Raw genomic sequence first — 13474 nt, 5'->3', positions numbered from 1 at the left:
AATGCTGAAATAAAGAAAAACAGTGCAGGTCAGAAAAAGAGCAGATTTGGTCCAGAGGAAGATAAAGGCAGGAAGAAATATACAGAGGATCAAGAGGAGTTAGTTCTTCGGCAAACTTTCACCAGAATTGGCCAAACAATGTCGCGATGTATTTTCAAGCACTGCATCCAGAGCCTTCAGCACTGTGAAAGATAAACCGGGCCTTCTGGTGGAAAGTGGATTGCAAGAGCTGCCAGTGATTATGATGCTTCGAGGTCACAGCTAATGTTGGACCAAAAAAAAATAAAATTTTTTTTAAAAATCGGCATGTTAATTGACTTGGCTTCAGACTCCGATTATATAACCCACAAGGCTGCAAGCAGACCAAACCTCAGAAGTGAGGAAATCACTCTCGTCGTCCATAGAGTTGGGGGCGGAATGAAGGTTCAGGTGGAGACAAAGTGGTACTTTCTAAAAATCAGAGTAAACACTCCCAAGGGCACTCTCAAATCACACTAATAGGTTTGTTATAGACTAGACAGCATTGCAAATGTCCACAAGTATGTGACACAGAAGCAACTGCAGAAATTCTTCCCAGACATACCGCTTGATGAACTTGTGAGACCCAGAGAAATAAATTTACTCATAAGCCATAGAGAAGGTCAGCTAACGCCTCAGAGAACCAGAGCTGTTGGAGACCTCGTGCAGTGGGACGGACCACTGGGGAAGACGGTCGGAGGAGCACACCCTGATCTCTTTGAGGAGCTGTCTGTGTCGGCCCACGTGTCCAAGACACATTTTGCAAGGTCAATGAGAGCGGCTGTTGCAAAGTATGAGGAGCTCACCAGCAGAGTCCCAGAGCAACTTCCACCAAACAAACAGGATGGCATCAAGCCCCAGGAGTCAGGTACTTCAAGCACCAACCAGGACTTCCTAGAGTGGTGGAAGTGGGATAGTATTGGCGCAGCATGCGAGCCAAGATGCGGGGGTTGCCGCTGCGGAAACTGCCAGCCGGGCGGCAAAGGAATGACTCTTGATGAGGAGAGGGAACTTGAAGTTGTAAGAAGAGGCCTCACCTATGTCACAGGTGACCGCCACAGCAAGGAACCACATTGGCACGCCAGATATCCTCGGTTAGAAAATCCAGCTTCCTTGCCAAACAATAAAAGAACAGTCGAAGCTACATTTCTCAGGACGGAAAAGCAACAAGCCAAAGAACCCGAGTGGAAAGCTGCCTTCACTGCTCAAAGTGCATGACATGGTCGAGCGAAGGGCTGCAATGAAATTATCCAAAGATACGGTCATCAACTGGAACGGGCCAGTCTGGTACATGAGTCACCTTATTGCTCCGAACCCACACTCTGTCACGACCCCAGTGAGACTCGTGTGGAACAGCAGCCAAAAGTTCAGAAGGGTGAGCTTGAACGACCTGCTAATGAAAGGTCCAGATGCCCTCAACCAGATTCGCACTATCCTACTCAGATTCAGGGGTGGAGTATACGCTGCTCTGGGTGACATAAAAAGGATGTACAATTCAGTTTGGTTGGAAGACCGAGAAGTGCACCTGCATAGATTCCTCTGGCGAGACTCACAAGAGTGAACATCGGAGATAAACCAGCAGGGTGCATTGTGCAGCTAGCAATGCACGAAACTGCTAACCTCCCTCCTTTCACCCAGCTCAAAGAGGAGCGGCAGGTGCTCCAACACGACAGCTACGTTGATGACCTTCTCATATTCCACAACAACCTTGACCAGCTGAAATCCATCACAGCAAATGTGGAGCAGATCCCGTAGGCCAGAGGTTTCGAGCTCAAGCCTTGGATCTTTTCTAAGCAAAGTGGGAGGAAGGAGTGCAATGACAAGCTGGAGAAGTCCAAGGCAGAAACCATGGTCTTGCCAAACCAAATGTGCGATGATGACAACAAGGCACTTGGTCTGGGCTACACAGTAGAAGAGGACAAGCTCCACGTCATGATTGCAATCAATTTCTTGAAGAGAAAGAAAAAAATGAGACTTGGCCAAGACCTTCTACAAGAGCAAATCAGAGACCAGACACCAAACTCCCTGACACGAAGAGAACTGCTCAGCCAGGTATCAGGGCTGTATCAGGTGCAGTTGGCCTGGTAACTCCTGCTAAGCAGAAGGGAGCTACTCTGGTACGAAGGGCGTTCCAAGAGGCAAAGGGTGAAAGGTGCTCAGTCAAAGACACATGGGACATAGCACTCTCAGCTGGCCTCAGGGAGGATGCAATTAAGCTCTTTCAGGAGTATGTTCAACTTGGCAAGGTAAAGTTCACCAGGGCACTGATTCCCCCATGCTTCACTGAGGAACCCTGAGCAATCACATTCTCTGATGGAAGTGAGCACGCCCATAGAGCAGTGATGTACCCAAGGTAGAACTCGGACCAGGGTTCAGTCGTCAAGCTGGTGGAATCTAAAGCCAAATTAACTTCCTTGGATCACAAAGGTGACACTGTCAAAGCAGAGATGTGTGGAGCAGTGTTTGCCTCACGCCTGAGAAAGTACTTTGAGCTGCATAGCCGAATCCAAGTTGGGAGGTGGTACCATTTCGTCGATAGCCAAACAGTCCTTGGTGCAGTACAGCGAGAAAGCTATGGCTATCAAACATTCTTTGCAAGTAGGATCGGAGAGATTAAAAAAAGGACACGGATCAAGAACTCACGATGGATTCCTGGTCCGCAAAATATTGCGGATGTAATCACCAGAGGAGCCAGCCCTCAAGACCTGGATGAAGACTCAGAGTGGCAAAACGGGCCAAAGTTTTTGAGTTTGCCAGTGAATGAGTGGCCGATGAAATCATCCAAAGAACAGCCACTGCCAGGGAAAGCACAAACAAGTTGCAAAAGAAGGCATTTGTTGCTGTTTTGACATACGCCAAGGCAAAGAAACAAGAACCAGCACAAAAACAGTACCAGGTCAAAACAGAACGATGGAAACTGCCTGCAGCCTCAGCCATCCGAAGCCTTGTGCACATCAAGCGGTTCAGTGTTCTAACTCGTCTAGTCAAAACAGTTGCATGGATCTGGACAGCAGCAAAAAGTTCATTGGACAAAATCAAGCCGTGGGCAGTCCAAAGTGGGAGGCAGGTTCTTTGGCAGGAGTCATCTCAGTAATGGAACGAGAAGATGCTCTAAGAGGCAGTTTTCTAGCAGCACAAGAGGGCACAACCTTCCCAAGCACCACTACAGACAAGCTGGTAGTCTACAAAAACCAAGACTCTGGGCTGTTGGTTTGCAGTGGCCAAGTGAAAATCTTCAAAGAAGATCAAGTTGGTGTCCCCATCTTGCCCGATGATGCCTGGGTGTCCACACTGTTAACTCGGGAGGCCCACAATGAGAGTCATGACGGAGTGGCTGGAACCTTGCTCAAGATGAGAAGAAAGGCATGGGTCATAAGGGGAAGGAAAATTACCCAAAAAGTTGTCGATGAGGAAGGCAAAAGCAAGGAAATGTCAACAAGTAATGCGTGACTTACCGCCAGAAAGAACTGAACCTGCTGCACCGTTCCAGTTCACTACAGTGGACCTCTTCAGACCCTACCAAGTAAAAGATGATGTCAAGAAAAGAGTAACACTGAAAGTCTGGGGAGTGGTCTTTTGCTACATGGCCAGCAGAGTCGTCCACACAGAGTTGGTAAACACCCTATCAACCGAAGGATTCCTGATGGCCTATCAAAGGTTCACAGCAATCAGGGGACATCCAGGAAAGATCTGGTCAGATCCATGCACCAATTTCATTGGAGCAAAACCAGTCTTGGAGGAGCTGTACAGATTCTTAGACGGCCTGAACAAAGCAGCCCTACAGGAGACTGCGGCAAAATATGGAATGGAATGGATGTGGAAAATCCATCCGCCTGATTCTCCACACAGGAACGGTGCTGCAGAAGCCGCTGTACGCATTGTAAAGAGTGCACTCCAGAGTCTTGGGAAGGAGTCTGGGCTCAGTTACAGCGAGTTCCAGACAGCTCTTCATATAGCAGCCAACCTTGCCAATGAGCACCTAATTGACGCCAGGGTACAGAGCCCGGAAGACTGTACCCAATAGTCTTCTACTCGGTCGAGCATCTCAAAGCGGGGATTTGAAAACTTCTGACTTTTCCAGCTACCCGTACAAAAGACTCCGAGCAATGCAGTCAGAGGTGACCAAGTTCTGGAGGTGCTGGAGCCAACTCGCTGGTCCTAATTTGTTTGTCAGGAGTAAGTGGCCTACTGCGCAGAGAAACGTCACTGTTGGGGACATCGTCTGGTTAAGCAACCTAAATGCACTGAGAGGACATTTCAAGCCTGGCAGAGTCGCCAATACTAATCCAGACAGCAAAGGCATCGTGAGGGACGTCAACGTCAGGATCTTCCCAAGCTACAGTGTTCCTGTGACAAAAGCTCTGAAAGTAACAAGGCATCCAATCTCTGATGGGAAAAAGACAGGATCCATACCACCATCCTTCACAGGGATGTCAGGCAGCTGGTTGTCTTACTGCCTGCTGAGGAACAGATGGAAAGTCAAGTCAACAATACATTGTAAGAACACCAAACTGGGACCACCAAGTTTGCCTTTGAAGCTGGCAATATCCCCAGTGTTTCCATGGGAAGATCGAGTGGGAGGTGTCAAGTCAAACTAGAGTTTCTAGAAAGTATTGGGACCTAGAGGCAAAAGAAAATAAAATTTTAAAAAATAGAAATAATCCACTGATAGACTGGATGGAACCCGCTGCCTAAGTGCTGTTTCTGCCTGGAACATTGGGGGGACCGGGCAGCATCACGGTGGCAGTCCAGGAGCAGCGTTGGAATCTGCGGTAAGATGCTGAACTTTAAATAACTTGACAGACTGTTTCATGGAAAAGAGAACTGCTGTCACTGCGTTTTGGGTTAGCACTAGCTTCACGGCACGGGGATCATCGCGCACAGGCGCTTCTGAGAAATAGCGCGAGGTTTAGGAAGAGCTCGGGAACCTTCGGGAGGGGTCACCCAGTTTGAAAACATAATGGTCTATTAGGGAATGGAGAGTGTGCAGGTTGGAATCTGTCCACAAAGTCCGGAGAGGTAGCCAGTTTTTTCAACTAGTGTCTAGTGTCTAGTGTCTAGTGTCTAATGGAACTAATGGAATTATCAAACTGCCGCACTTGTGAAAAACAAAAGGAGGAAAAAGGAAAAGTTGTTTGGTCATTTAGTGGAATCTAAGTTAAAAAACCTTCGGGTAGACGCATTCAATCTCTTGCAAGTGGGGAAGCTGCACATGTTCAAAGAAGAAAAAAAAATCCAACTTGACAAACATTTCCATAAATTCCTCTTCCCTCCATAAAATCCTGTAAACCCCTTTGTAACAGAACTGTAGACTGCAAGATGTGTTACCACCATCCTCTTAAAGTCAATTAGGAATGAGCAAGAATGGTGGTCTTGTCAGCCACATCGATATTCCCTGTATATTAGAATTATGTAGAGGGAATGCAAGACTATAAAATAAAACAATTCCAAAGGATTTTATCAGTAGAAAGGAGACCTTCTCTGATCTCATTCTCTCTATGAGATATTCCCTGCTTCCTATAACCTACTTAACGACCAGGCATTTTTCCATAGGCCATCATTGTCTTCCTTCCATCTATCCTCTACTGAGCATCCTAGATCTTCCACTCAGCCCAGGAACCATATCCTTGTTGCAATACAAACCCAAATATAAATCTGGATTTGGGGCGGAGACCCCATAATAATTTCATGCTACAGCTTTAAAGTTTGTCAATTGCCATCAGTCACTCTTACACAAAGTTCCATGCAAAGGTCAAGCAGTTAAACTCCATCTTTCCTGTCACTCACTCTGCCCACTGGTTAAATACCCATCTGACAATGGTTTGGGCTTCTGTATCGTTCTGCAGGAAACTCCTTATGTTCAAAGTTCAAAGTTAATTGATTATCAGAGTACATATCTGTCACCATATACAACCCTGAGGTTCATTTTCTTCTGGATATTCACAGTAAATACACGAAACATAATAGAATCGATGAAAGTCCGCACCCAAGAGGATGGGCAAATGACGGATGTGCAAAAGAAAACAAACTGTACAAATACAAAGGGAAAGAAACAATAAATAACGAGAACATGAAATGAAGAGTCCTTGAAAGTGAAGAGTCCTCAAAGATCAACACTGACCAATTCTTTGGCTCATTCCAAATATTTCCTTGATTGTGTCATTGCTTAAGCCAAAGGCACTATAAAACATAGATCATTGTAAATGATAAAGTATTTACATTCAGGCTCCATATTCAAGGGGAGTCAGCATCAAATTGCTAACTCATCCCACTTCACTGTCATTAGTAAGAAAACACCGCACATGTACAAAATTATGTATATTGGCTGTTAACTTTCCAATCACAAAGTAGAGCAATGAAACAATCATTTGACAACAAAAATCAATTCTGGATTTGTGGACCACTGGCTTATTGCACGTTTTAATTACTGTTGTGTAGTATCTTACACAAAGCTTAAACACTTAAAATTTACCCTTGTTCTGGTACATTTCCTCAGCCCATTTCTGCTCTGCCACTAGTCTCTTACTGCTTTAAGCTCATGAAGATTCCAAGGTGAGTAGAGAAAAGTCTTGTGAGCTCTGGCCAGAAGTAGGGCCATTCTCCAAGACTCCAGCAGGAATGCCTCTAGCAAATTCTCCACTGGTTTCAAGAGATAAGAAATCTGACAAAAAAAAATCAGCAAAGTTGCATAAAGTTTTATTTGAGCATGTACATAAATCTATATTTAAACGGAATAATGTGATAGTCACCTCAGTTATAGATTAAAGAGCTTTAATTTAGATAAGTAACAGATCATTCCGTTAATAGTTACCGAAAATTATCCTTGATTAAAACCCTGATATTTTTTAACGTCTTTCAGACTTCTCATGGGATAACTCACAGAATGTTGATATTCATTCATAATCACACAAAAACTATGGCCTTGGCTGGATGTAGACATAGAAATATATAAATATAGGAATAGGATTAGGTCATTTAGCCTTTGAGAATGTACCAGCATTTAATACAATTATGGCTGATCCTCTATTTCAATACCATATCTTTCTCTCTCCATACATCACGATGTCCTGGATCTAGTAATCTTCCTATTTCCTTTGGAATATATTCTGCACTTCGACCTCCCAAGCTTTTTTGTAGTAGATAATTCCACAGGTCATCCCCTACCAAGTGAAGAAATTCCTCCGTACCTCAGTGCTATGCTACTACCATCGATTCTCAAATGGGTTCCAAAATCAACACTTTCTCCCATGTCTTGAGCCAGGGGAAACTGTGCTTTGCACACAGCCTGTTAAGCCCAATTATAATTTTGTGTGTTTTTCATACTAAATTCTAATGAATATTATTGTATTCAGCACAATCCTCCTCACAAGACATCCTACAATTCCTGGTTCAGTCTAGTGAACCTGCTGTGTTCCCTCAATGACAACTACATTCCTGCCTAGGTACTGAAATATCCTTGCCTAGGTGTGGATACCACAAATGCACACTGTACTCTAGATGCTGAATCACCAGAACCCTGTATAATGTTGTAGCTATACTCAAAACCTCTTGCAATGAAGACCTGCTTTCATCCACAGGTTTGCCTTCACCTAATGTGGTAACTTACCGGCTGAGTGGTGAAAAAGGCACAACATCCCCTCTTTCACCTCAGACAGTTGAAGAAGTTTGGTATGGGGCCCCCAAGTTCTAAGAACTTTCTAAGGGGCACAATTGAGAGCATCCTGACTGGCTGCATCACTGCCTGGTATGGGAACTGTACTTCCCTCAATCGCAGGACTCTGCAGAGAGTGATGCGGACAGCCCAGCCCATCTGTAGATGTGAACTTCCCACTATTCAGGACATTTACAAATTTAGGTGTGTAAAAAGGGCCTGAAGGATCATTGGAGACCCAAGTCACCCCAACCACAAACTGTTCCAGCTGCTACCATCTGGGAAATGATATCGCAGCATATAAGTCAGGACCAACAGGCTCCGAGACAGCTTCTTCCACCAGGCCATTAGACTAATTAATTCATGCTGATACAACTGTATTTCTATGTTATATTGACTATCCTGTTGTATATAATATTTATTATAAATTACTAAAATTGCACATTTAGATGGAGATGTAATGTAAAGATTTTTTACTCCTCATGTAGATGAAGTAATAAAGTTAATTCAATTCAATTCAGCTTTAACCAATCTGAATGTCCACCTTTTCTCCTTGTGGCCATGGATCTTTCACATCCAGAACTTCACACAAGTTCTGTTTGGCAAACGAAGATAATTCATGGACTTTGGGCAGTTTCTGTAAACTTTTAATCATGAATTTCCTGCTATATTTACTTAACAATGCAAAGCATAGTTTCAATAAACACCATTTCATCAATGGATTGTTTTTCAAGTTATCTCTCTCTCTGATTATAATCCTTTGAAATCATAGCCCAGCACAAAATAGAAGCCAGTCAATTTAGTTCAAACCATGTGATGTCCAGACAACGCAAACACAAGGAAATCCACACACGCTGGAAATTCAAGCAACACACACAAAATGCTGGTGGAACGCAGCAGGCCAGGCAGCATCTACAGGAAGAGGTACAGCTGATCATGGGACGGGAGGAGAAGACCACCAGAGGAAGATGGAGAGCAGGCAAGGAGTTATAGTGAGAAGGACAGAGGGAGAAAAAAGAAGAGAGAGAGAGAGAGAGAGAGAGAAAGTCCCATGATCCTCTCCCTTCTCCAGCCTTGTATCCCTTTTGCCAATCAACTTTCCAGCTCTTAGCTCCATCCCTCCCCCTCCTGTCTTCTCCTATCATTTCGGATCTCCCCCTCCCCCTCCCACTTTCAAATCTCTTACTAGCTCTTCTTTCAGTTAGTCCCGACAAAGGGTCTCAGCCCGAAACGTCGACTGTACCTCTTCCTACAGATGCTGCCTGGCCTGCTGCGTTCACCAGCATTTTGTGTGTGTTGCTTGAAATTCCAGACAAGTCTGAGATCTGGATACAGCAAGGGCTGTGGTGCTAGGCAACCTTTCAGCTGCACTCCACAGCAACCTGTGCATATAATCTTGCTGTTCCAGTATAGTCATTTCACTGGCATCTGCCCAGCAATAAAAAACATATTGCTCAAGTTGCCCACAAAAAGCAGAAAAAAAATCAAATCTAGCAGATTACTGCCAATGAGTCAGTTCTCAATCATCAGCAAAATCATAATAAATGTGGTCAACAGTGTTATCACAGGGCATGTTCTCAGCAGTATTCCTCTCACTGAGGCCCACCAGACCACTCAGCTTATCAAAAACATGGAGTGAAGAGCTGAATACCAGTGGCGAGGTGAGGTAAGAGTGGCAACCATACAGCATTTGAATGATTATGGTATCAAGAAACCTTGGTATAAGCAGACCCCCAAGCAGACCACAGCCTTGTCGTGGTTTGGAGGCTTGCATGTCTCAATGGCCCAGAGAGCTCTGTTGGATGGAGTCAGGGCATTATGGTTTGGCTCATGGTAGAGCCACCCATGCCAAATGAGTCAAGGGGTAGAGGACAAAGAGTGGTCCACTGGTCCTCCAGGTTCAGGGGTTCAGCTCAGGGCTAACAACCCTGACTGGTAAAACAAAATTATGACAGAAACAACAATGAAAATCCTTCTACATCTGAATGCAATGGTACTCCTCAGTCTCCACCTGGGACTTGCATGACTAACAGTAGTAAAAACCGAGAGGGAACTACTGACATGATGAAGGAAGCCCTGAACACCTCCAGAGGTGAAGAAGCTTCATTGTTGCTCTAAACTCCAGCAGCTTAATAGGCAGTAAGTCAGTGGTATAAGTAGAATCTGTGGGCATCAGGGAGAAAACATTCAAATAGTTGGAGTTCTGGCTTGCACAGATATTTGTGGTTTTTGGAGGTTAATCATACTAGCACTAGAATATCACTGCAGGACAGTTGTCCTAGGCTTGGCTACTTCATCACTAGTTTTTCTTTCCTCACAAGGACAGAAATGAGGGTGCTTGACCTGCACAACGTTCAGGCATAGGTAAATAATATTTGACTCACAGAACTGCCAGGTAATGACCATCGTCAAGAGAGCCTAACCATGGAATTCAAAGACATGAACGTCGCTAAGACCCCACCATCAACATTCTAAGAGTCATCATTGACCAGAAACTCATCTGAGCCAGCCGCATCAGTACCATGGAGTACAAGAGCAGCTGAAGGAAGGGAATCCTATGTTGAGAGGTTTATCTCTTAACCACCCCAAGGTTTTCCCTTCAAAGTTGCACACTACCCTAACTTGAATATTTCATTTCTCTTTCATCACTGGTGGGTCCAAATCTTGGAACTCAGTACCCAAAAGCACTGTATGAGTGGCTTCACAAGATGGACTGCAGAGGTCTAAGCATTCCAGTATCAGCAGACTTTCTCTTGTTAGACATCTAAGAAGGTAGTTCACCACCACATTCTGAACAATGATAACAGGAGGGCAGTAAGCTCTGGCCTTGCCCAGATGCCCTTTCCTCCATTTACAAGGCACAATTCAGAGGTACAATGGGTGGATCATTCCTTGGATGAGTGCAGTTCTGAGAAGAAAGAAGATCAACAGCCATGTGAGACAAAGCAGTCTGCATAATTGGTACCCTATCTACCACACCAAACATTCATTCCCCCTATCAGTGGTACACAGTAGTAGTATCGACACAATCTACTTAAGATACTCATTCAGGCTACTGACAGCATCTGTCAAACGTGCAAAGATAGATGAGCAAGAAGGACAAGGACTATCCCCTGCTCCTTCCCTCCCAAGCTGACTAGGAAATGTACAATTGCTCTTTCATCGCTCTGGGGTCCAAATCTTGATAAACACTACCCCCAACAGCACGGAATGAGCCCTTTGAGAAGAAGGACTGCAGTGGTCTAATAAGGTGGCTCACCACAACCTTCTGAACAATGAGTGGAGAAGGGCAATAAATTCCATTCTCACCCATAAGGCACACATCTCTCCAGCCAAATGAAAAAGTGGAAAGCTTTTTTTTAAAAGAAGTGATGAATACTGGGAGTACTTTCTAACCCATGAAGATACGTCAGATTTCAAATTGTCCTCAATATCAGAACTCACCATTGATGAAAACTTCTGCTCTAAACTGTTTGCATTGTTTGTTAAATTACAGGAAATGATACCTTCTATTATATCATTACCACTGCCACTCATGACCACGCCAATCTGTCACTCTTTCCCCCTGCTTGGGATTTTTTCTTAGGTTTGGTTGCAAGATGCTTTACCTCTGTCACTCCACATCACAACCAGCATTCTAACCAAGGCATGCAGACATGCCCAAAGCTGAGTCTCGGTATTAGGCCTTCAGTCAACAGTCTTCATCTGCATCATCCCTGGTCACAGGGCAGCTGCTGGGCAATGGGCCCAGCTATCTTCAGTGCTATTCCATGACAATATCCCAGAAAGCAGGTATGAGTGAATGTGAGAGAAAACAGTTTTCTTTCACCCCTCTCTCTCAGATGATGCCTCTGAAGTCCGCAAGCTTCCAGTAAAATGACAGCAGATCCAGAACAAAATTTCAGACCTCATCTTACCCTCAGTGCAAAAAAAAAAGTCAACTTGCAATTATTTTGGTAATCATGCTCCCTGAATTGTAATAGCTTTTCAAGCTCTACAAACTTGGCATTCAGCCTGACTATACACCAGTCATTGTTTTCACGTATTTCAAACAGATGGACAATGTATGGGGGGAAAAAACGAGTTAGTTTTAAAGAAACCTGTATAAGAGATGTTTTAGGCCACAGACTCGGTACCAAATAAAGCACTATAGTTAAGTTTGTATTCAAAGTCCAATTATAATAAATACATGACATTAGAATAGACTGAAAATACAACGTTTGGAACAGCAAAATAAAAATCAATAATCGGCTAAATTTTTATCCTTCTACAAACATTTGCCACCATTTTATCATCAAATCCAGTAAATTATTTTAAACCCGATATAACTTCCACAATTAAATAATTTTCGAGTAGCTGACAGACATATTGTACGGTCACTTTGCTATAGCCTCACCTCCTCCTTCCCACTGTCTGGCACTCTGCAATACACATCTCCGGTCGAAGGGTCATAGGAATCAATATGTCTGGAGCATGGTACAAATTTTCCTCCAATATAATTTTCCAGCACTAAGTGTGTTCTCTGATGAGCCATTTTGGGCATGATCTTTTCCCGTTTCTCACCAGTTCAGCTACGCAAAGCGACCCAACATTGACAGATTCAGCGACAGCCCCCTTTGAACCACTCGGCGCTGTTCAGTCCCGCAGAGCTGTTGAATGTCTACCGCAGCAGCCAGTCACCAGCGCCCTGACATCACACACGGACGTCAATCAGCGACGCCCTCTTCCAATAGGCAGCCGAAGGTGCCGCCTATTCGTGACTCCCCTGAGCAACTGCAGTTTTAGACCTGTGGGAATCTTGGAAAGAGACGGTGCAATAACAGATCCTTCGGCCCACTACGGCAGCACCAACCAGCAAGTAGTTACTTTGACATTAACCCGAATCTAATCCATTTTATTCACCTCATATTACCTTAAAGTCCTCCAGAATCCCCCCAGGCTAGGCAGGAAGGCTAGGGGGTGGTGTGGCTGTATTGGTAAGAAATAGAATTACACCTTTAGAACGAGGCGGTATAGGTTCCGAGAATGTCGAATCTTTGTGGGTGGAGTTAAGAAATTGCAAGGGTTAAAAAACAACTTTATAAGAATCATATATAGGCCTCCAAAAAATAGTAACCAAGATCTGGGACTGAGATTGCAAGGGGAGCTGGAAAGGGCATGTAATGTCACAATTGTAATAGGGGACTTCAATATGCAAGGGGATTGGGAAAATCAGGTTGGATCGCACGAGGGAATTTGTTGAATGCCATTGAGATGGCTTTTTAGAGCAGCTTGTGCTCAAGCCTACTGGGGGAAAGGCTACCTTAGATTGGTGTTGTGTAATAACCCAGATTTTATTAGCTTAACGTAAAGAACCCCTGCAGAGGCAGTGATCAAAATATGATTGAATTCATACTGCAATTTGAAAGGAAGAAGCATAAGTCACATGTATCAGTATCGCAATGGAACAAAGGGAATTACTAGGACATGAGAGAGGAGCTGAAGAGATAACTTTATGATCTTTCAAGAATGATTTGATTCTGGCATGGTCCCGGAGAACTGAAAAATTGCAAATGTCACTCCACTCTTTAAGAAGGGAGGTAGACAAAATAAAGGAAATTATAGGTCAGTTAGGCAAACCTCAGTGGTTGGGAAAGTGTTGGAGTCTAAGTATTAAGGACAAAGTTTCTGGGTGCTTGGAGACTAATGATAAAGTCAAGTGAGGCTGCTTAACAAGATAAATTTCTATGGTGTTACAGGACAGACACTAGCATGGACAGAGGAATGATTGACAGGTAGGAGGCAGTGAGTGGGAATAAAGGGGGC

General features: G+C 44.2%; 1 protein-coding gene across 1 annotated transcript in view; it reads right to left on the bottom strand.

Annotated features, from left to right (window-relative positions):
• The window catches only part of aldh8a1 (aldehyde dehydrogenase 8 family, member A1), a 46539-nt gene extending 34249 nt beyond the window's left edge, over positions 1-12290 (bottom strand). Inside the window, exon 1 of the mRNA XM_072277799.1 lies at positions 12066-12290. Coding sequence (XP_072133900.1) covers positions 12066-12212 — 147 coding nt within the window. The 5' untranslated portion in view covers positions 12213-12290. The remainder of the gene's footprint in view (positions 1-12065) is intronic.
• Positions 12291-13474: the final 1184 nt, after the last annotated feature.

This window comes from Mobula birostris, chromosome 2 (assembly GCF_030028105.1).
Source record: "Mobula birostris isolate sMobBir1 chromosome 2, sMobBir1.hap1, whole genome shotgun sequence".
In the NCBI taxonomy this organism is placed as follows: Eukaryota; Metazoa; Chordata; class Chondrichthyes; order Myliobatiformes; family Myliobatidae; genus Mobula; species Mobula birostris.
Note: the sequence above shows the minus strand (reverse complement) of the source record. Positions and strands in the feature narration are given on the sequence as shown.